Genomic DNA, 21775 nt, shown 5'->3' with positions numbered 1-21775 from the left:
TTAATAAATCTGCACTGCCCATCTTGAGCAGTGCAAGACGGTATATTCCTGAGCTACAAAGCTGGGGGGTGGACGACGGGGAGATTTGGCTGGTGCCTTTCTCGGTGTGATTCAGGAGTGGCTCTGGGAGCATTCATGCAATCTAGGTGGCTGTGGGGCTCCACGTGCGGTTGTGCTGAGTGATCACAGCACCTGGAGTGGTTGCTGCTGGTCACTAGCAGGGCATTGTGAGAGACAGCCCAGCCTGGAGAGAGATCGGGGGTACAGCGGTCCCACAGTCCCAGGCTGCACCCCGGGGATCCCGTCACAGATGGGTTCATGCTTCAGGCCACCATCTCTGCTAAAAGCTGTCCACGGAGACACACAGAAGAGATTGGAATGGAAGGTGCCACTTTAGCAGTTGTGTTTGGTCATCGGCGTTGGTTTGTCAATGCTTTTATTAATACTAAAAGCGCTGGGGATCATCATTGTGGCAATTTGGCTTGGTCTTGATCCTGGTGTCTCCAGTGGTATGTAAAAGAACCTCGGTGCCTAAAGACACATTTGTTTTTTGTATAGTCCATTCCTTGGCCACACTTTGGTTTGTTGTGAAATATAGTCAAGAGACCAACTAACCAGCGTCGGTCATGTTTAGTGCGCTAAGCCAGTAATAATCTCCTACAGGAAAGAGTCCATCAGAGGCCGGGCTCTGGGAAGCGTCTCGTGCTGTGCTGTCACATTCACCTGACGCAGAACGCAAGCACCCCAAGTTACTCCCCTAAAGCCAACTTTTTATACCCACCTCTTTACAAGTGCAAGGTACTGGGCACATCTCTGAAAGTAGCTTTAACCACTCTGCCTTCTACCTTTGTCCCTGGTCCCAGGGTGTGTTCCCAGGCCTGTGAGGGGAATCGTTTGCGTGTTGCTATGCTACACCCCTCTTGCCTTAAGGCAAAAGCTTCAGTGAATGCAAGGGGTTATGGGAAACTGAGCATAAACGAGCAGTGTTATTTAAAAAACATAGGCCAATTTAGGCTCTCTAACGGCTATAATATTTGTGCTTAATGCGACTTGTGCTTAATACACACTAATATAGCTATGGTGTGGACATGTTATTAACATGACGTGTATATGCAGGCCGGCTTATATTGGGCAACGGTGCCTGCTTGTGGCCTTGATAATTGTCAGTTAAGGTGGCACCTTTGCAGAGGAATAGATGAAGCCCTGGGGGGGTGGGGGCTGGATGTGTGATGACACACTCTGAGGAATACACCAGCTCACCGCTGCTGGCTAAGAAGTTCAGGCGACTTTCCTTGGGCAACGGGCCCTGACGAGTTGGTCGGGGTAGTTCACACGTAACGCCCAGATGCAGCAGAAATCATTTCATTACCTTTTTATTATCTGTTGCAATTAAGTATTAGTCATTATTCATTAATTATTCATTTGATTTTGCTTGCATGCAGTTAAGCAGCTTGGCAATGTCATGCATATTACACACCACGTACTGCCTTGAGTTACGGGGTTAGAGGCCGTCTCCACTGGGTTATAAATGATTCGGGTTTGGTCTTGCGTTCTGGGGGTGAGACTAGACGACCCTCCTACCCCCATGGTGCTGATTCCACAGCCCGATGCTCAGAATAGTTAATACGGGGAGTCGGGGGATAAATATATTTTTCAAATGACCAAGTAGATATTCCAGATTCGAATAATCCGGACATGTAACCACTCGTTCCACCTGGTCTTGGGGTTTCCTATTTGAAGGATCCCACGATGCAGCAGAACCTCCGAGTTACGAACCAACCAGGCCACCACACCCCTCCTTGGGAACCGGCCGTACACAATCACGCAGCCGCAGAGATCAAACCACAGTACTGTACAGCACGGCGCTCTGTTAAACGTAAACTACTAAACACGTCAAGGGAAAGCAGCGTTTTCCTTCGGCACAGGGGAGTTTCAGAGCTGTGCTAAGTCAACGTTCAGCTGTAAACTCTGGAAAGACCCAGAACGTTTTGTTCAGAGTTACGAACAACCTCCACCCCCGAGGTGTCCGGAACTCCCAGGAGCCACTGCAGGGTTTTGCCCAGCCCGTGCGGGTTGCACGCCTTGCTGAGAAGACGCTTTTCGAGTAATTGCCAAAGACGTCCACAGTCACGATACGTTTGCTTGGACACCATAACCAAGCTCCACCGGACGTCAGCGCGGGAGATTCGAAAGATCCGCATGAACTCACCACGCCTCATAACCAGCCGGCTGAGGAACAGGTAGAACCGGCCCCGCTCTGGGTCTCTGTAACAGGCTCAATGGTCCCTGTGGGGTAGGTTGAGATGTGGTTGACCAGTCTGTCGTTTATAACATTTTATCTTTTCTTCTTCCTCTGCCTGGGGGGTTCTTCCCTGTGCACCACAGCCTAGTCTCCGTCCGTGGGCGCAGCCTCAGCTGGGTAACAATGTTGATGGGTTTGGACCCTGTTTTCAGGAACCCAACTCGATACACCGAGGAACGCAGTTTGCGAACACTGCAATCGCAACCAAATCATTTCTGACACGCTCTGGGCTGTAACGCAGCGGGAGACAGACGCACGGCTGGTTTTTCACTTTTTTTTTATTATTAAAATACATTTTTGGGTTTTTGCTTTGATTTCCCCCCCAATTCTTTAGCGCAAATGCTCCTGGTTTAGACGCTTTTTGCAGCTTCTGCAGCAAGAGAGGTGGCTGCTTCCCGGCCAGGGTGCATTGTAGTTTGCCATAATAAACCCAGTGCTAGAAGCTCACACGGGTCTGGCCTCCCGTGCTGCGCCGTCCGCTTTAGCAGAAGCCTTCGCAGCGGGACTTGGACTCAAGCTTTTCAGCGTCAATTTGCTTGTACTTGGGAGACAGAGACAGAAAAACCTGCTGACATTTGGTGGTTCGCGGTAACATTTGGCAGCCGAAGCAGACGGAATATAGAGGGCAACATTCCAGCTGCACATTTGAACGTGTAATCAAGGTGCAAACGAGCGTATAAAACCCTAAGAACCAGGTACGATTTGATCGTTATTACCTTTGTATTGACACGGGCGGGTTTTTCCCCTCCAGGTTTTTTTCCTTTGACCAAAAAGCCTTCATTCGTTTTTTAAAAAAACCCAACCAAGCCTTTGTTTGCGGTTGAATGATTGATTGAGGCAGGAATACAGGGCCATATAGTTATCACTGGGGCCTTTCTGAACTTTGCAAAACAAAGCGACTTGGTAAGATCACGGTATGCTGCGGGATATTACAGCTAACCGAAAAAATCGCAGCAGGTTTCCACCTTTGTCTCCCAAGCAAATTAGCACCAAAAACCCTGGACCTGCACCAACCATGATCACCCTCCCGCAACTGCTGAGGGCTGATTCTGTGCCGCATCCTGTGGCAGGGAGTTCCACAGGCCCACACCCTGTACATGCTGTAAACAACCAGCCTGCCCCATCGATTTGCCCCAGTCCTCTCCCTTCACAGAGGGCCCCAAATTGGTCTCTGCGGATGCTGAGCAGAGCGTGAAGAATGGCTAGGAGGGGGCGGTGCCCCCTCCTCTCCCCAGTTCTGCCCTGTGAGGAGTCAACTCACCGTTACAGCGTCTCCTTGTGGCCGGGCACGGCACAGAGCTCCGCCTCGCCAGACGCTCCCCTCCAGCGGGCTCCCCGGCGCCCCTCAATTTAACTCCACCCTTCTGCGGTCACGAGAAAGTCCGAAGTCCAGCGCCCTGGTATCGGGGCTCCAGCCCCAGCTCTGGGCCCCTTGCAGCCCTCTGCTCGGCATCTCAACGTCCTTATCCCCTTATATGGGGGGGGACAACCCACCTGCCCCGGTCCCAGCCCGGGGCCCCCAGAACAGGGCTGACCGGCACCATCCCCACTGCTGCGGCCCCAGAGCTGGGGAAGGGGCCCCAGGGCGCAGCCATGCGCCTCCGCCCAACCCCCAACCCTCCCTCCTGGGGCTGGCGCAGTGGGGCCCTGATCTCCATCGGGGGGGGGGGGGTGCAGAGCCCAGCGTGACGGGGCCCTGATCTCCGTCGGGGGGGGGTGCAGAGCCAGGCGTGACGGGGCCCTGATCTCCGTCGGGGGGGGGGGGGCGCAGAGCCAGGCGTGACGGGGCCCTGATCTCCGTCGGGGGGGAGGGGGCGCAGAGCCAGGCGTGACGGGGCCCTGATCTCCGTCGGGGGCGGGGGGGGGGGGCTGGTTGGCTCCAGGCAGCGGGGGATGGGACACGGGGCTTTGCCTGACCAGGGGGCACTAGCTCCGTTGCGGCCCCAGGGCAGGGGACCAGCTGTTTCCTACGTCCGCCCCCCCAGGCACCAGGAGACGCAGACCCCGAGGCTTTTACAAATGGTGCAGTTTTATTTATTGCTCCAAAATAAAAGCGAATGGAAAACCAGGACAATGCGGGGAGGCGGTGGAAGGGGGGACACGGGAGGGGGAGGGGCCTTACCCCCCCCCCCAGCAGGTCCTGCCCCAGAGTGAGCCACCAGGGACGCGGGTGTGTTGGGGAAGAGCCGATCCCTGCCACCCCCCCGGGGTGAAAGGCATTTAAAGGGACGTAGCAGAAGAATATGTATCCTCCTACATGTCACTCTTTAAAGGCAACGTCACTGTCTGGCATCATTTCATTTTGAGAATGTCCCTTTAAGGACAAAACATAGGGAGGGGATATACGCAGCTGTACCCATCCCTTTAAGAATAACAAAGATAGGCGGACACTTTGAATAGCATCCCTTTAAGGATAAGTGTCCTCCTGCTTTTTGTCCTTAAAGGGGTGAACATAGAAGTAAATATCCCCCCTGTGTTTTATCCTTAAAGGGATGCTGTTAAACTAAATATCCTCCTGTGTTTTAATCCTTAAAGGGGAAGGGGTCAGTTGTAGCTATGTTTTATCCTTAAAGGGATGATGTTTAACTCAGTGTCCTCCTGTCTCTTTTTAGACTCCTTAAAGCGGTGGGTTCTAGGGATATCTTTGGGCCAGTGTTTTACTGTTAAAGGTAATGATTAACAATTATGTTTAGCCTTAAAGGAACACTGTGAAAATAAATGCCCTCCTGCCTGTTTTACCCTTAAAGGGATGAGTTCAGGAGTTACTACCCCCTGCATTTTATGCCTAAAAGGAGCGATGGGGAATTATTTTTACCCTTAAAGAGCTACAACCTCCTACCCTGATTACCCTTAAAGGGATACGGTATAAAACACGGGAAGGTATTTATTGTTTAAGGGGATCCTGACAAGGAGCAAGGGATAAATACCCCCTGGCTTTTCCCTTAAAGGGAAGGACAGCGTCACAAGACGGGGGCAGGGGGGAGAGGCCTGGTTTGTTATTGGGTGGTCTCTCAGGTGGTCTACGCCATGCTCCAGAGCTCTGCGTGCTAATATATTATTGTAGGGTCTCCTGCAAACCCCAAGGCGGCCGCGCCCCTTCGTTACTCCAGGGCCCCGCGAGCCGCAGGGCTTTGTGCATTGTTGTGACTGCAGGGTGGGCCTACGTTATTGTAGGGCCTCCGGCGACGTGCAGGTTATCGCTGGAGGATCTCCGGAGAGCCGCAGGGCCGCGTGCGGGTTGGGATGGTTTGTCACTGCAGGGTTTCCGACAACGTCCAGTCAGCCTTGGGGCGGGGGGGGGCGGCACAGACCCCGCGCCTTGCCAGCCAGGGTGGGGTAAATAAATAAATAAATAAATAATGAACCCGGGGGGCGGGGTTATAAATTAATTAATTACCGAAGCAGAAAAGTGTGAGCGTTGGCACATGGACCTGGATATGTACAAAGAGGGGGAGGTGGGGGGAGCGGAGAGACAGGACAGGGCCCCACCACCACGCGCTGCCCCCCCTCAACCCCCCCCCGCGTCGTCTCTTCCTTTCCGCCAGACACCTCCTCGCTCCAGACAGGGCACACGGCCCGTCAGATGGACACTTCATACTCCCTGGTGTCCTGGGGGGCAGAGAGGGGGGAAACACAGCGTCACTTGGGGAATCGGAGCCCCCCCCATCCGTTCCGCTCCCCCACATCTGTTCCCAGCCCATCCCCCCCAGCAGCCCCCTGGCCCACACTGGCCTCCCCCTCGGGGGGATACAGTGGGGGAGGGGCTCCCGTCTAGGGTCGCCAGGTGTCTGGTTTTTGACCGAAACGCCCGGTCGAAAAGGGACCCTGGTGGCTCTGGGCCGTTACAAGTCCGGTCGGCGGCGCAGTGGGGCGAACCCAGGCTCCCTGCCTGCCCCGGCCCCACGCGGCTCCCGGCAGCGACGGGCATGTCCTGGGGGGGGCAGGGGTCTCCGGGCACTGCCCCCACCCCCAGCACCGGCTCCACAGCTCCCATTGGCTGGGAACTGTGACCAATGGGAGCTGCGGGACCGGCGCCTGTGCGCGGGGCAGCGCAGAGCCCCCTGGCCCATCTGCCAAGGGGCCGGAAATGGCGGCTGCTCACGGGAGCCACACGGAGTGAGGGCAGGGAGGGAGCCTGGCTTAGCCCCACTGAGCCGCCGACCGGGAGCCGCCTGAGGTAAGCGCTGCCCCGCTGGAGCCCGCGCCCCGAACCCCCTGCCCCAGCTCTGAGCCCCCTCCCGCACCCTAACTCCCTCCTGCACCCCACACCCCCTGCCCCAGGTCGGAACCCCCCCACACCCTAAACCCCTTCCCGGAGCCTGCACCCCAAACCCCCTGCCCCAGCCCCGAGCCCCCTCCCGCACCCTAACTCCCTCCTGCACCCCGAACCCCCTGCCCCAGGTCGGAACCCCCCCACACCCTAAACCCCTTCCCGGAGCCTGCACCCCGAACCCCCTGCCCCAGGTCGGAACCCCCCCACACCCTAAACCCCTTCCCGGAGCCTGCACCCCGAACCCCCTGCCCCAGGTCGGAACCCCCCCACACCCTAAACCCCTTCCCGGAGCCTGCACCCCGAACCCCCTGCCCCAGGTCGGAACCCCCCCACACCCTAAACCCCTTCCCGGAGCCTGCACCCCAACCCCCCTGCCCCAGCCCTGAGCCTCCTCCCGCACCCTAACTCCGTCCTGCACCCCGAACCCCCTGCCCCAGCCCTGAGCCCCAGCCCAGAGCCCACACCCTGCACCCCAAACCCCCTGCCCCAGCCCTGAGCCCCAGCCCAGAGCCCGCACCCTGCACCCCCTGCCGCACCCAAACCCCCTGCGCCAGCCCAGTGAAAGAGAGTGGGGCAGAGCGAGTGATGGAGGGAAGGGGGCTGGAGTGAGTGGGGGCGGGGCATCGGGGAGGGGGTTTTCGGTTTCCTGCGATTAGGAAGTTGGCAGCCCGACGCCCTGGGGGGCGACTCACCCCAGCCTCGTACAGCGGGTTGCTGAAGTCGGACTCCACGGTGATGGGCCTGTAGCTGTGGGAGCTGGAGAAGCCAAACAGGGACTTGCCCTGGAACCTGGCACAGAGACGTGGGGGGGTGAGAACCACACGGGGGACCCGGCCCCACCCCACGGGCGACAGGGCCACCACCCCTTTAAGAGTCTCCAGCTCCACCCCCAACTAATATCATTCCACCCCCATTCCAACCCGCCCCTTTAAGAGCCCCAAGTCCCGCCTCCCAGCTGCCACACCCTCTGTCCTCATTGGCTGTGACTTACTTAGTATAATAGACGTAAATGCCGCCAATCAGGAGAATGACCAGGATGATTGGCAGGAAGATCGCCAGGGCGATGTTACCCCCCTCCATCTGGTGGGAGGGGTCTGTTGTCTGGGTGACTGCGCAGAGACAGGCGGCCAATCAGAGAGGACAAAACCAATGACATCATAGCATCCCTGTCCCGTTCCCTGCAGCATCCCCGAGTGCGGCACTGGGACTGGCAGCGACGGTCAGGGGAGAGCGCCCCCCGCCGAGCCCCCCGCCCCACGGCGCCCCCCGCCCCACGGCGCCCCCCCGAGCCCACCTGCTCCCTGCCCCACGGCGCCCCCCGCCCCACGGTGCCCCCCCGAGCCCACCTGCTCCCTGCCCCACGGCGCCCCCTGCTGAGCCCCCCCCACGACACCCCCCCGAGCCCACCTGCTCCCTGCCCCACGGCGCCCCCCGCCCCACGGTGCCCCCCCGAGCCCACCTGCTCCCTGCCCCACGGCGCCCCCTGCTGAGCCCCCCCCACGACACCCCCCCGAGCCCACCTGCTCCCTGCCCCACGGCGCCCCCCGCTGAGCCCCCCGCCCCACAGCGCCCCCCCAAGCCCACCTGCTCCCTGCCCCACGGTGCCCCCCGCTGAGCCCCCCGCCCCGCGGCGCCCCCCGCCCCACGGTGCCCCCCCGAGCCCACCTGCTCCCTGCCCCACAGCACCCCCCGCTGAGCCCCCGCCCCACGGCGCCCCCCCGAGCCCACCTGCTCCCTGCCCCACGGCGCCCCCCGCCCCACGGTGCCCCCCCGAGCCCACCTGCTCCCTGCCCCACGGCGCCCCCTGCTGAGCCCCCCCCACGACACCCCCCCGAGCCCACCTGCTCCCTGCCCCACGGCGCCCCCCGCCCCACGGTGCCCCCCCGAGCCCACCTGCTCCCTGCCCCACGGCGCCCCCTGCTGAGCCCCCCCCACGACACCCCCCCGAGCCCACCTGCTCCCTGCCCCACGGCGCCCCCCGCTGAGCCCCCCGCCCCACAGCGCCCCCCCAAGCCCACCTGCTCCCTGCCCCACGGTGCCCCCCGCTGAGCCCCCCGCCCCGCGGTGCCCCCCCGAGCCCACCTGCTCCCTGCCCCACAGCACCCCCCGCTGAGCCCCCGCCCCACGGCGCCCCCCCAAGCCCACCTGCTCCCCGCCCCACGGCGCCCCCCGCCGAGGCCCCCGCCCCACGGAGCCCTCCGCCGAGCCCACCTGCTCCCTGCCCCACGGCGTCCCTCACTGAGCCCCCGCCGAGCCCCCTGCTGAGACCACCGCCCCACGGCGCCCCCCGCGGAGCCCCCCCGCTCCCAGCCCCACAGAGCCACCTACGGAGCCCCTTGTGCCTGTAATTTAAATGACCTTCTAGCTTCCGGTCGTCCAGTAACTCCTCATACGCCACTGAGAACAGAGCAGAGAAAGACTTAGAGAAGAACCAAGGGGCTGTGGGTCGGGAGTGAGGGGCACCGGCAGAGCTGGGGGGCAGGGCTTGGGTAGTAGGGGGCTGCGGGTCGGGAGTGAGGGGCACCGGCAGAGCTGGGGGGTCAGGGCTAGGCTAGCAGGGGGCTGCGGGTCGGGAGTGAGGGGCACCGGCAGGGCTGGGGGGGCAGGGCTGGGCTGGCAGGGGGCTGCGGGTCGGGAGTGAGGGGCACCGGCAGGGCTGGGGGGGCAGGGCTGGGCTGGCAGGGGGCTGCGGGTCGGGAGTGAGGGGCACCGGCAGGGCTGGGGGGCAGGGCTGGGCTAGCAGGGGCTGCGGGTCGGGAGCGGGGGGCACCGGCAGGGCTGGGGGGGCAGGGCTGGGCTAGCGGGGGGCTGCGGGTCGGGAGTGAGGGGCACCGGCAGGGCTGGGGGGCAGGGCTGGGCTAGCAGGGGCTGCGGGTCGGGAGCGGGGGGCACGGCAGGGCTGGGGGGCAGGGCTGGGCTAGCGGGGGGCTGCGGGTTGGGAGCGGGGGGCACGGCAGGGCTGGGGGGCAGGGCTGGGCTAGCAGGGGCTGCGGGTCGGGAGCGGGGGGCACGGCGGGGGGCACGGCAGGCTGGGGGGCAGGGCTGGGCTAGCAGGGGCTGCGGGTTGGGAGCGGGGGGCACGGCGGGGGGCACGGCAGGCTGGGGGGCAGGGCTGGGCTAGCAGGGGCTGCGGGTCGGGAGCGGGGGGCACGGCGGGGGGCACGGCAGGCTGGGGGGCAGGGCTGGGCTAGCAGGGGCTGCGGGTTGGGAGCGGGGGGCACGGCGGGGGGCACGGCAGGCTGGGGGGCAGGGCTGGGCTAGCAGGGGCTGCGGGTTGGGAGCGGGGGGCACGGCGGGGGGCACGGCAGGCTGGGGGGCAGGGCTGGGCTAGCAGGGGCTGCGGGTCGGGAGCGGGGGGCACGGCAGGGCTGGGGGGCAGGGCTGGGCTAGCAGGGGCTGCGGGTCGGGAGCGGGGGGCACGGCCGGCCGGGGGGCGGTACCTTTGCAGAGGGGCGGCTGGCTGGTCCACTGGGACGGGTGCCCCGCGAGGCAGGTGATGGTCACCTCCCCGATGAGCTCGAAGCCCTCGTAGCAGAAGAAACGCAGCGACTCGCCCGCCTGGTAGTGATGTTTGTAGAGCGTCTGGTAGCCGTTCTCGGGGACGCCGGGGTTCAGACACGGCTCGTACTTCACTGCCGGAGAGAGAGAGCCCTCGACGCTGCCCCCCTGCGGCCCCCACTCCCGCCCCGCAGCCCCCCGCCCTGCCGGCGCCCCCACTCCCGCCCCGCAGCCCCCCCAGCCCCGCCGGCGCCCCCACTCCCGCCCTGCAGCCCCCCAGCCCTGCCGGTGCCCCCCACTCCCGCCCCGCAGCCCCCCAGCCCTGCCGGTGCCCCTCACTCCCGCCCCGCAACCCCCCCAGCCCTGCCGGTGCCCCTCACTCCCGCCCCGCAGCCCCCCAGCCCTGCCGGTGCCCCTCACTCCTGCCCCGCAGCCCCCCAGCCCGGCCGGCGCCCCCACTCCTGCCCCGCAGCCCCCCCGCCCTGCCGGCGCCCCCACTCCCGACCCGCAGCCCCCCGCCCTGCCGGTGCCCCTCACTCCCGCCCCACAGCCTCCCAGCCCTGCAGGAGCCCCCCACTCCCGCCCCGCAGCCCCCCAGCCCTGCCGGTGCCCCCTCTCCCACCCCGCAGCCCCCCCCGCAGCCCCCTGCACTCACAGACACACTTGGGGACGCGGTCGCTCCATTTGGGGGTTCCAGTATCACGGTTGTAGCAAGTCAGGGTGCTGCTCCCCTCCACCACGTAGCCCTCGTGGCAGAAGTACTGGACGTGGGAGCCGATGGAGAAGCGTCGGTCTGAGACGCTTCGCTTCCCGTTGGCGATCTCCCCCGGGTCAGCACAGTTCACGACTGTGGGGGGAGGAAGCAACAAGGTATGAGACACCCGGACACATACTCGGGCTCCCCCAAGTCAGGACAGAGACTCAACCGCGACCTTGGACTGAGGCACTAAACTGGTGTGAGCAGTGGGATCCCAAGAGTCGTTCATTGGCCTGGCTGGCGGGAGCTGTGATCTCGCCCCGGGATGGTGGCAGGGGCCACAACACCATCGGTGGTGTGAGATGTAGGATACCCAACCTGGAACTTCATGGCTAAGGTCCCCTGCAGGAGGAAAGGACGCTCCCCTTTTCCTGTGTCTGAGATGGGATTTGAATTCACAACCTGGCCTCCAGCCCTAGCTGGGGATTTGTTCAATAGTGGTGGCAAAAGTGGGATACCTCACTGCACCACCCCCGGCCAGGGGGGTCTCATTGTAGGGAGGGGATACTCTCTTGGCACTGTGCTGAGATTCCAACTGGGAAGCTTGGCTCTGAGCCTCAGAGAGGGGCAGGTCCCTCTCTCCTGCTCCCCCGGCATGGGCTCTCCCCAGACGGGGTGAGCCCTAGGATGGGTCTCAGGAAAGGGAGTGGACTCCCCCTTTTGGTGCAAAAGGCAGGCACCTTAGCACTGAGCCCCAGCCTGAGGTAGCCTAAGGGCTGGTGGCAGCAGTGGGATACCCAGCTGTGCTACTATTGGTAGCAGTGGGATGGCTGGCTGTCGTGGCTGGGAGACTTGGTACTCCCGGCCACTCTGGTGTTGGTACTATGGGATCCCGGATTGTGCCGCAGTAGCAATGGGGTTACCAGGTTACCCTGTTAAGTAGCCAAGGGATAACGGGGGGTGGGCAGGAAGTAGATCACGGTGAGGAGACAGGAATGGGAGGGACAGAGGGATACCTGGCCATGCCATTGGTGGGAGAGGTGGGATCCAAACTCAGGCCCATTGGGGGTTGGGATGCCTGGCTGCGCTGTTGGTGGGAGTGGTGGGATCCAAAGGCAGCCCATGGGACTAAGGGTCCCAGGAGAGATGGGGGGCAGGGATCACTCACTCTTCTGGCAAGTGGGGGGGCTGTTGCTCCAGGCCAGGTCCCACTGGCAGGTGAGGATGTCGGAGCCGACGATGTCATAGCCCGGCTCGCACTGGTAGGTGAGCACCGTGCCCCGGATGGCGGCCGCGTGCGAGGCCGTGCGCCAGCCAAACTCCACCTCTGGCAGCTCCGGGCACGTGTCGTTCCGGGGCACCTCTAGGGGTGGAGAGGTGAGGGGGGGCAGGGTTCCTTTCCTGCCACCCCCTGGCCCCCACCCTCCTCCAGCCTGGGTCCCCCTTCAACCCCCCACCCCTCATCTCCTGCTTCCACCCCCCCCCAGCGCTCCCTTCCCCTGCCCTCGTCCATCTGACCCCCTTGTGCCTCCCTGTGATCCCTCCCCCCTGCTGCCTCAGTACCCCCTCCCAGCCGACTCCTCCTCCCTCCTGAACCTCCCCCCACCCCCACTGCCTCGCCGACCCTCCGTACGGACCCTACCGGAGAAGCGGATGAGGAAGCCCTGGCTCAGGCCAAAGAGGGGGTCGCTGGGGTCCGACTGGAACTGCAGCGTGGCGGCGCTGGCCGAGGTGTAGAGGCGGAAGCGGGGGTGGGTGCCCATGTACTGCCCCAGCACCCGGCCCGTCAGGTCCTCGCCATCCAGCACCGTCAGCACATCGCTCTTCCGGATGTTTAGGCTGTGGGCGGTGGGAGGGTGTCAGGAGGCTAGAGAGTGAGACTGGGGGCCAGGGCAGCAATGGGAGGTTATGGAGTCAGAGGGGAGCAATGGGGTACATTGGTGTCAGAAGTGGGATACCTGACAGCACAGTTGGTGAGAGAAGTGGGATGATGGGGGGAATGGGTCATGACAGCAGAAAAATTGGGGGGGCTTGGCAGCTCGGGACAGAAGGGAAGGAGGAGGGTTTCCGGGGCGGGGCGGTACCTACATTTCAACGTCCAGCAGGACCCGCTTCTCCTCCTGCACCCGGATATTCCAGACACAGTCCTGGCCTTTGCCATAGCTCTGGGGCCAGTCGGGGGAGAGCACCACGCCGGCCGGGTCGGACAGCTCCCCCCCACACAGCGCTGTGGAAAGCATCAGTGTCATCGGGGCCTGCGGGTCGGGAGCGAGGGGCGCCGCGGGGGGAGGGGGGGCTGCGGGTCCGCAGGGAGGGGCACCGCGGGGTGGGGGCTGCGGGTCGGCAGCGAGGGGCGCTGGGCAGCGGGGAGCGTTACCTTTGCAGGTGGGCTCGCTCTCGTTCCAGTGGGGGTCCGCAGGGTCGACGCACTCGATGGTGCCCGGGCCCTGCTCCAGCACGTAGCCGGCACTGCAGGCGAACTCCACCTGCGCCCCCACCTGGTACCGCGGGTCCGACGTGCTGAAGTTCCCATGCGCCAGGAAGGGCTCGTAGCACCGGTCCTCGTCAAAGGCTGCCAGCAGGGGGAGCCGAGTCAGAGAGAGCAGGGGGCTGCGGTACCGGGCTGGGCCGCCAGGGGGCAGCGGGGAGGGGTGGTTCCCGGCCCGGCCACCGGGGGGCGGGGGAGACCACGTGGAGGGGGCTGGGGGGCAGTAGAGAGGGGTGGTTCCCAGCCCGGCCGCCGCCGGGGGGCAGCGGGGAGGGGTGGCTCCCGGCCCGGCCCGGCTGCCGGGGGGTGGCGGGGAGGGGTGGCTCCCGGCCCGGCCCGGCCGCCGGGGGGCGGCGGGGAGGGGTGGGTCCCGGCCCGGCCGCCGGGGGGCAGCGGGGAGAGCACGTGGAGGGGGCCGGGGGGCCGCCAGGGGGCAGCGGGGAGGGGTGGTTCCCGGCCCAGCCGGCGGGGGGCAGCAGGGAGTGGTGGTTCCCAGCCCGGCCGCCGGGGGGCGGGGGAGACCACGTGGATGGGGCCGGGGGGCAGCAGGGAGGGGTGGTTCCTGGCCCAGCCGCCGGGGGGCGGGGGAGACCACGTGGAGGGGGCTGGGGGGCAGCAGGGAGGGGTGGTTCCCGGCCCAGCCGCCGGGGGGCGGGGGAGACCACGTGGAGGGGGCTGGGGGGCAGCAGGGAGGGGTGGTTCCCGGCCCAGCCGCCGGGGGGCGGGGGAGACCACGTGGAGGGGGCTGGGGGGCCGGCGGGGGGCATCAGGGAGGGGTAGTTCCGGGCCCAGCCGCCGGGGGGCGGGGGAGACCACGTGGAGGGGGCTGGGGGGCAGCAGGGAGGGGTGGTTCCTGGCCCAGCCGCCGGGGGGCAGGGGAGACCACGTGGAGGGGGCTGGGGGGCAGCAGGGAGGGGTGGTTCCCGGACCAGCTGCCGGGGGGCAGGGGAGACCACGTGGAGGGGGCTGGGGGGCCGGCGGGGGGCAGGGTTCTCACCCTCGTAGCGCAGCCCCAGGATGAGGGGGGCCCCGGGGCTCTCGGACACCAGCTCCAGGAAGAGGGACTGGGCGTCGCTGAGCAGGCCCCGCTCCGGCACGTCGTCCATGTCCGAGTCGTAGATCAGGGGGGAGAGCCGGCTGCTGCCGCTGCGGATCACCAGCCTGGGGGGCCGGGGGGGTCAGGGGGCGCGGCCTGCGCCCCACCCCGCCCGCCCCCTGACGCCGCCTGCCCTTTCCAAACCCACAATTCCCCTGTGTCCCCCAACTCCCCCCGCATCCCCTGCCCCCTCCCCATCTCCCGTGCCCCCCAATTCCCCCCACCTCCCCTGCCCCCTCCCCCAACTCCCGCCACTCTCCTGCCCCTCCCCCATGGCCCCCCCAACTCCCGCCACTCTCCTGCCTCTCCCCCCCGGTCCCCCGGCGCCCCCAACTCCCGCCACACTCCTGCCTCTCCCCCCCGGCCCCCCGGCGCCCCCAACTCCCACCACACTCCTGCCTCTCCCCCCCGGCCCCCCAGCCCCCCCAACTCCCGCCACACTCCTGCCTCTCCCCCCCGGCCCCCCGGCGCCCCCAACTCCTACCACACTCCTGCCTCTCCCCCCCGGCCCCCCAGCCCCCCAACTCCCGCCACTCTCCTGCCTCTCCCCCCCGGCCCCCCATCCCCCTCAACTCCTGCCACACTCCTGCCCCTCCCCCACCTCCCCTGTCCCCCCCAACTCCCGCCACACTCCTGCCCCTCCCCCACCTCCCCTGTCCCCCCCAACTCCCGCCACTCTCCTGCCCCTCCCCCCGTCCCCCCCGTCCCCCCAACTCCCGCCACTCTCCTGCCCCTCCCCCCGTCCCCCCCAACTCCCACTACTCTCCTGCCCTCCCCCCGTCCCCCCCAACTTCCGCCACTCTCCTGCCCCTCCCCCCCAACTTCCGCCACTCTCCTGCCCTCGCCCACGGCCCCCCCAGTTATTGGGGGTCACCGTCCAGCCCCCAGCCTGCTCACCGGTCGTTGTCCTCGTCCAGCGCCAGGCGCTCGAAATGCAGGTGGAGCCGCTGCCCGTCGGGCGCCTCGAGCAGCCAGCGGCAGGTCAGGTTGGCGCCGCGCCCGCCTGGCCCCTCGGGGGCCACGATGCGCCCATGGGAGGCGTTCCGCACGGCCCCCCCGCAGGCCGCTGGGGGGAGGGGCAGGGGGTGAGGCGCGGAGCCGGGGCGCCCCCCACGGGGCCCCCCCGTCCCCGCAATTTCACCCCCCTCTGGGCCTTCCCTTGCCCCCAGCACCCAGGCCCCCCCCTGCACCCCGCCCCCCACCCTCCCCCGGTGGGGGCGGGGCTCACCCTGGCAGGCGGGGCTGGGGCCGCTCCAGTGGGGGCGGCTGGCGTTGAGGCAGATCGAGGTCTCCTCCCCCCGCAGCCGGAAGCCCGGCTCGCACTTAAAGGTGGCGGCACCGCCGGGGTGCAGGTCGGTGACGCTCACGGCCCCGTTCTCCGGCCGGCTGGGGAAGCCGCAGCTCAGCAGAAAAGCTGGGGAGGGAGAGACACGGGTGAGGAGAAGAAAACCGTTTCCGTCTGGAGGACAAAAACCGAAAGGAAATAACTGTCTGGGGGACAAAAAAAAAATTTTTTTTTTTTTTTTTACTCTGGAGCTGCCTGTTAAATGGCAGCTGGACCGTGCGGGGAACTCCCATGGTGCTTGGCTTCTTAAAGGGACAGTAGAGGAACATTTGTTGCATTTGGCCCTCATTAAAGGGACGGTGAGAGAGTCATCTCACTGTTTGCTCTTAAAGGGACACCATGATCCACTCCTCCCCTTTAAGGGAAGATACATTTGTTCCTCCTCCCCTCCCTCTCTTAAAGGGATGGGGGACTCGCCCCATCCTCTACCTGGGACAAGGACTCACACCCGTCAGCCTATTTGGTGGGAGGAGTCATCCCCTTTAAGACAAGGGGGGGGCCTTTCAACCACTCGCCTCTTAAAGGGACGGCAGCCAACGTTCAAGGGGCAGAGGAAAGGATCCAATGCCCACCCCTTAAAGGGGTGGGGGCAAATGTCCGTGCCCAACTGTTAAAGGGGTGGTGGAAACGGTCCCCGCCCCCCGCTCGTTAAAGGGGCGGCCCTTACCCTGGTAGTGGAACTTGAAGACGCTGGGGGCGCTGGCGTGGTAGCTCTGGAAGTGGATCAGCACCTGATTGGTCGGGCTGCGGATCACCTGACCCTCCACCATCAGGGACTCGTTGGCCAGGACGGCCGGCGTCTCGCCGCCCAGCCCCTCCACGGTGAGGGAATCGTCCTTGGACAGGTTGAGGGTCTGCACCTGGGGGGGGCGGGGGGCAGGGTCAGAACCCAGGACCCCGGTGCCCCCTGGCGCCCCCTCACCCCGCAACACACCCTGCCCCAGATCAACCCCCCCAACGTCCCCCAATCGCCTCCTGCCCCAACTTCCCCAGCTCAGCCCCCCAACATCCTCAGCCCCCCGGACTAGCCTCTCCTGCCCCCCCAGTCCAGCCCCCACCATTCCCTTCCCCCGACCCTGCCCTCCCACAGCCGTGGCCCACCCTCCCAACACCCCTTCCTGCCAAACCAGCTCCCAGCCCCCCTCTCCCTCCTTCCTGCCCCCCTTACCTGCACCTCGACCCCGTAGCCCATGTAGACCCGGATGCTGTAGGTACAGTCCAGCCCCCCATAGAATGCGGCCCCCACATAATCCGGGGACTCCACGTAGCCCTCCACCTCCGAGAGGTTGTTACTGCAAAGGACTGTGGGAAGGGGAAACTGAGTCAGACAAAACTGGAATTCTTCCCCCCACCACAAGCTGGCCAGTTCCTGCCCTGGGGTCAGCACCCCCTAGAGGGGAAAGGCCCCTGCCCCATCCCCTGCCCTCCCCACAAGCCAATCCCTGAAGCCCCTAGAGGACCAGGGCCCCCCTCACCGGGCGCGTGCACCGTGGTGATGGTCGTCGTAGTGATGAGCGTTGTCGTGGTTTCCTCATCGCCCTCGGGGACGTAGGTTGTCATGGCGACATGGCCCCCCTCGTCGCCCCCTGCGGGAGGGGGCAGCAGGCGCAGGGGGGCGGTGGTGGAGCCCGGGGGGGTGGTGAGGAAGCTGGGGGCCCCCGGGGCGGTGGGCTGGGGGGGCAGCACGGCCGTGGTGAGCGGGGAGGCCGCATCCGTGCCGAGGACCCCGGAGTCCAGGCGCTGAGGGGGCGATGGCGAGGCCGAGGGTCGCGGGGCCGAGGGGCTGCCTGGGGGGAGAGGGGGGCAGGCGGTGAGAGCAGCCCAGCCCCCCATCTCCCCCAACCCCCCACTGAGCCATCCCACCCCACCTCTCCTGCACCCCCCAGCCATCTGCCCCCACTTCCCCAGCCCCAAACCCATCTCCCCCCAGCCCCCTACCAAGCCACCCCACCCACCTCACCCATCTACCCCCCTTCCCCAGCCCCCCGTCTCCCCCAAGTCCTCACCCAGCCCCCCACCCCCATGCATGTGCCCCTCCCTTCACTATTTCCAGCCCCGCAGCGTCCACCTGCTCCCCCTCCCCCATTGATCCCACACATCTTCCCCCAGCCCCCCACCCATTCCCCTGGAGCCTCCCCCGCCCCCAGTTCCCTCCCCCTCTTCTCTACTTCCTACCGCCCCAGCACAAGGCAGACCCCCCCCACAGAACACCCCCACCCCCAGCGAGTGTCACCCTCCCAGCCCCCCCTGCCCCACACATAGCCGGGGGGGGGGGAAGGGGAACTCACCGTGCGGGGGCTCGGCCTGCCCCAGAAACTCCTTCTTCAGCAGGACGCCCTGCAGCAGCTCTGACAGACCCTCGGGGACCCCAGGGGGAGGCGCAGAGCCCCCCAGCGACGAGGCCTGTAGCTGCGGGGAGGGGGTCACGGGGGTCTCATCCTTCAGCGGCAGCCCTGAGGAGCAAGGGATTAAACAAGAGAGAGATGCCCCAGCCCTGCCAGTGCCCCTCACTCCCAACCCCACAGCCCCCCGATAGCCCAGTCCTGCCCCCCCAACCCAGTCCTGCCCCCCCCCGAGCTCTGCCGGTGCCCCTCACTCCCGACCCGCAGCCCCCTGCCAGCCCAGCCCTGCCCTCCAACCCCGCCGGTGCCCCTCACTCCCGACCTGCAGCCCCCTGCTAGCCCAGCCGTGCCCCCCAGTGCCCCTCACTCCCAACCCCGCAGCCCCCCGCTAGCCCAGTCCTGCCCCCCCGCAGCCCAGTCCTGCCCCCCCAGCCCTGCCGGTGCCCCTCAATCCCGACCTGCAGCCCCCTGCTAGCCCAGCCCTGCCCCCCCCCAGCCCAGTCCTGCCCCCCCGAGCTCTGCCGGTGCCCCTCACTCCCGATCCGCAGCCCCCTGCCAGCCCAGCCCTGCCCCCCAGCCCTGCCGGTGCCCCTCACTCCCGACCCGCAGCCCCCTGCCAGCCCAGCCCTGCCCCCCAGCCCTGCCGGTGCCCCTCACTCCCGACCCACAGCCCCCCGCTAGCCCAGTCCTGCCCCCCCAGCCCTGCCGGTGCCCCTCACTCCCGACCCGCAGCCCCCTGCCAGCCCAGCCCTGCCCCCCAGCCCTGCCGGTGCCCCTCACTCCCGACCCACAGCCCCCCGCTAGCCCAGTCCTGCCCCCCCAGCTCTGCCGGTGCTCCTCACTCCCGACCCGCAGCCCCCTGCTAGCCCAGCCCTGCCCCCCAACCCCGCCGGTGCCCCTCACTCCAGACCCTCAGCCCCCCGCTAGCCCAGTCCTGCCCCCCCAGCCCTGTCGGTGCCCCTCACTCCCAACCCCACAGCCCCCCGATAGCCCAGTCCTGCCCCCCCAACCCAGTCCTGCCCCCCCCCGAGCTCTGCCGGTGCCCCTCACTCCCGACCCGCAGCCCCCTGCCAGCCCAGCCCTGCCCTCCAACCCCGCCGGTGCCCCTCACTCCCGACCTGCAGCCCCCTGCTAGCCCAGCCGTGCCCCCCAGTGCCCCTCACTCCCAACCCCGCAGCCCCCCGCTAGCCCAGTCCTGCCCCCCCGCAGCCCAGTCCTGCCCCCCCAGCCCTGCCGGTGCCCCTCAATCCCGACCTGCAGCCCCCTGCTAGCCCAGCCCTGCCCCCCACCAGCCCAGTCCTGCCCCCCCGAGCTCTGCCGGTGCCCCTCACTCCCGATCCGCAGCCCCCTGCCAGCCCAGCCCTGCCCCCCAGCCCTGCCGGTGCCCCTCACTCCCGACCCGCAGCCCCCTGCCAGCCCAGCCCTGCCCCCCAGCCCTGCCGGTGCCCCTCACTCCCGACCCACAGCCCCCCGCTAGCCCAGTCCTGCCCCCCCAGCCCTGTCGGTGCCCCTCACTCCCGACCCACAGCCCCCCGCTAGCCCAGTCCTGCCCCCCCAGCTCTGCCGGTGCTCCTCACTCCCGACCCGCAGCCCCCTGCTAGCCCAGCCCTGCCCCCCAACCCCGCCGGTGCCCCTCACTCCAGACCCTCAGCCCCCCGCTAGCCCAGTCCTGCCCCCCCAGCCCTGTCGGTGCCCCTCACTCCCGACCCACAGCCCCTCGCTAGCCCAGTCCTGCCCCCCCAGCCCTGCCGGTGCTCCTCACTCCCGACCCACAGCCCCCTGCTAGCCCAGCCCTGCCCCCCAACCCCGCCGGTGCCCCTCACTCCCGACCCGCAGCCCCCTGCTAGTCCAGCCCTGCTCCCCAGCCCTGCCAGTGCCCCTCACTCCCGACCCGCAGCCCCCTGCTAGTCCAGCCCTGCCCCCCAGCCCTGCCGGTGCCCCTCACTCCCGACCCGCAGCCCCCTGCCAGCCCAGGCCTGCGCCCCAGAGCACTGCGGGTCGGGAGTGAGGGGCACCGCGCTGTCTGTCCCCCCCACGCGCGGCTGAGCTGATGTGACGAGCGCGGCTGTGGCAGCCCCGGCCCGCGGGGGGCAGGCGGGTGACAGGCCTGGGCAGCTGCCGGCCAGACGCTAATTGCTCTGAACATGGCACATTACAGGATGCGGCTCCCTGAGAGAACAGGGATCCCTGCCCAGCCCCGGCGCCCTGAGACGGCCCAGCCCCCCTGAGCCAGCCAGGCCCTGCTCCTGCCCCAACCTGCCCCCCTGAGCCAGCCAGGCCCTGCCCCTGCCCCACCCTGCCCCCCTGAGCCAGCCAGGCCCTGCCCCTGCCCCTGCCCCAACCTGCCCCCCCTGAGCCAGCCAGGCCCTGCCCCCGTCCCAACCTGCCCCCCTGAGCCAGCCAGGCCCTGCCCCTGCCCCAACCTGCCCCCCCTGAGCCAGCCAGGCCCTGCCCCTGCCCCAACCTGCCCCCCTGAGCCAGCCAGGTCCTGCCCCTGCCCCAACCTGCCCCCCTGAGCCAGCCAGGCCCTGCCCCTGCCCCAACCTGCCCCCCTGACCTCGCCAGGCCCTGCCCCTGCCCCAACCTGCCCCCCTGACCTCACCAGGCCCTGTCCCTGCCCCTGCCCCAACCTGCCCCCCTGACCTCGCCAGGCCCTGCTCCTGCCCCAACCTGCCCCCCTGACCTCGCCAGGCCCTGCTCCTGCCCCCCTGACTTCACCAGGCCCTGCCCCAGCCCATCCCGCCCCCCTGACCTCGCCAGGCCCTGCTCCTGCCTCAACCTGCCCCCCTGAGCCAGCCAGGCCCTGCTCCTGCCCCAACCTGCCCCCCTGACCTTGCCAGGCCCTGCCCCAGGGCAGGTGGGAGCCGGCGCCCCCCAGAGGGGACAGGCCGAGGTGCCCAGGCAGGAGAGGCTGGATCCAGTGGGAATTGCTCGGGAATTAGGAGGGACACCTGGGTTCCTGCCCCATATCTTGGGGCAACGCAGAACAGCCCCTTCTCGTTCCCGGGTCTCCGCCTATGGCACGGCCCCTGCCCAGCCCCCCAATCCTGCGCCCTGACCCCCACAATCTCCATCCCCCCCATCCACCGGCACTCCGCAGCCAACGTGGGGGCGCTGCTTGGGGGGCGCTGGCGGTCCTGATGGCTCCATGCCTCGCTGGGGGTCTGGCACCCCCAGTGATTGTGAGTCACCCATTCATTAACCCCCCACTCCCTTTACCTTCCCCTCCCGGTCCCCCTACACCCGCCCCCCCATTTCCATCCCCTCTGCACCCCCAAACCTGCGCCCCCTTCGCAACCCCCAGGCGCCCCCTCTCCTCCCCAGCCCGCCCCGCGCACAAAGGGCCGGTCCCCTCCCCCTCTTTCCGCCCCCCAAATCGCCGCGCTTCCCCCCGCTCCGCAGCCCCCCGACCTGGGAGCAGAGGCGCCGAGCCCAGCAGCAGCAGGAGCCAGGACGCGAGCGGCCCGGCGCAGCCCATGGCGGGTGTCTGCAGCCCCGCCGGCCCCGCCCGGGCTCTGCGCCGCGGCTGCTCCGGCTGCCTGGCACCGGCGTCGGGCGCCTCTGCACGGGCACGGCGCCGCCGGCTTGGGCGGGGGGCTGCTGCGAGCTCCGCTCGGCAGCGTCCTCCCCCCGCGCCCGCGGGCTGCTCAGCCGGCGCCGCCCCCGCGGGACCCCCCAGCCGGGGGCCACCCGGGCCCAGATCGCGCTCCTCTCCTGCAGTGGGGGCCCCGGCC

The 21775-nt window shown here is 67.2% G+C and overlaps 1 protein-coding gene across 2 annotated transcripts; it reads right to left on the bottom strand.

Moving 5' to 3' along the window:
- Positions 1-4952: 4952 nt before the first annotated feature.
- SEZ6L2 (seizure related 6 homolog like 2) lies at positions 4953-21582 on the bottom strand. 2 transcript variants are annotated; one of them, XM_074954205.1, is made up of 18 exons: positions 21453-21582; positions 17988-18152; positions 17175-17486; positions 16868-17001; positions 16367-16559; positions 15583-15768; positions 15252-15420; positions 14256-14419; positions 13148-13342; positions 12859-12997; positions 12413-12609; positions 11939-12133; positions 10729-10920; positions 10016-10207; positions 8904-8972; positions 7567-7684; positions 7268-7364; positions 4953-5911 (listed from the first exon to the last, which is right to left on the bottom strand). In XM_074954205.1, the coding sequence occupies exons 1-18, from the start codon at positions 21517-21519 to the stop codon at positions 5882-5884; spliced, it is 2814 nt and encodes a 937-aa protein (XP_074810306.1). In that variant the 5' UTR covers positions 21520-21582; the 3' UTR covers positions 4953-5881. The 2 variants fall into 2 exon arrangements, with proteins under 2 accessions (XP_074810306.1, XP_074810307.1); XM_074954206.1 differs by having other exon boundaries at positions 8934-8972; positions 21453-21581.
- Between the last annotated feature and the right edge of the window lie 193 nt (positions 21583-21775).

The sequence above is a fragment of the Natator depressus genome, chromosome 6 (assembly GCF_965152275.1).
Source record: "Natator depressus isolate rNatDep1 chromosome 6, rNatDep2.hap1, whole genome shotgun sequence".
Taxonomy (NCBI): domain Eukaryota; kingdom Metazoa; phylum Chordata; order Testudines; family Cheloniidae; genus Natator; species Natator depressus.
Note: the sequence above shows the minus strand (reverse complement) of the source record. Positions and strands in the feature narration are given on the sequence as shown.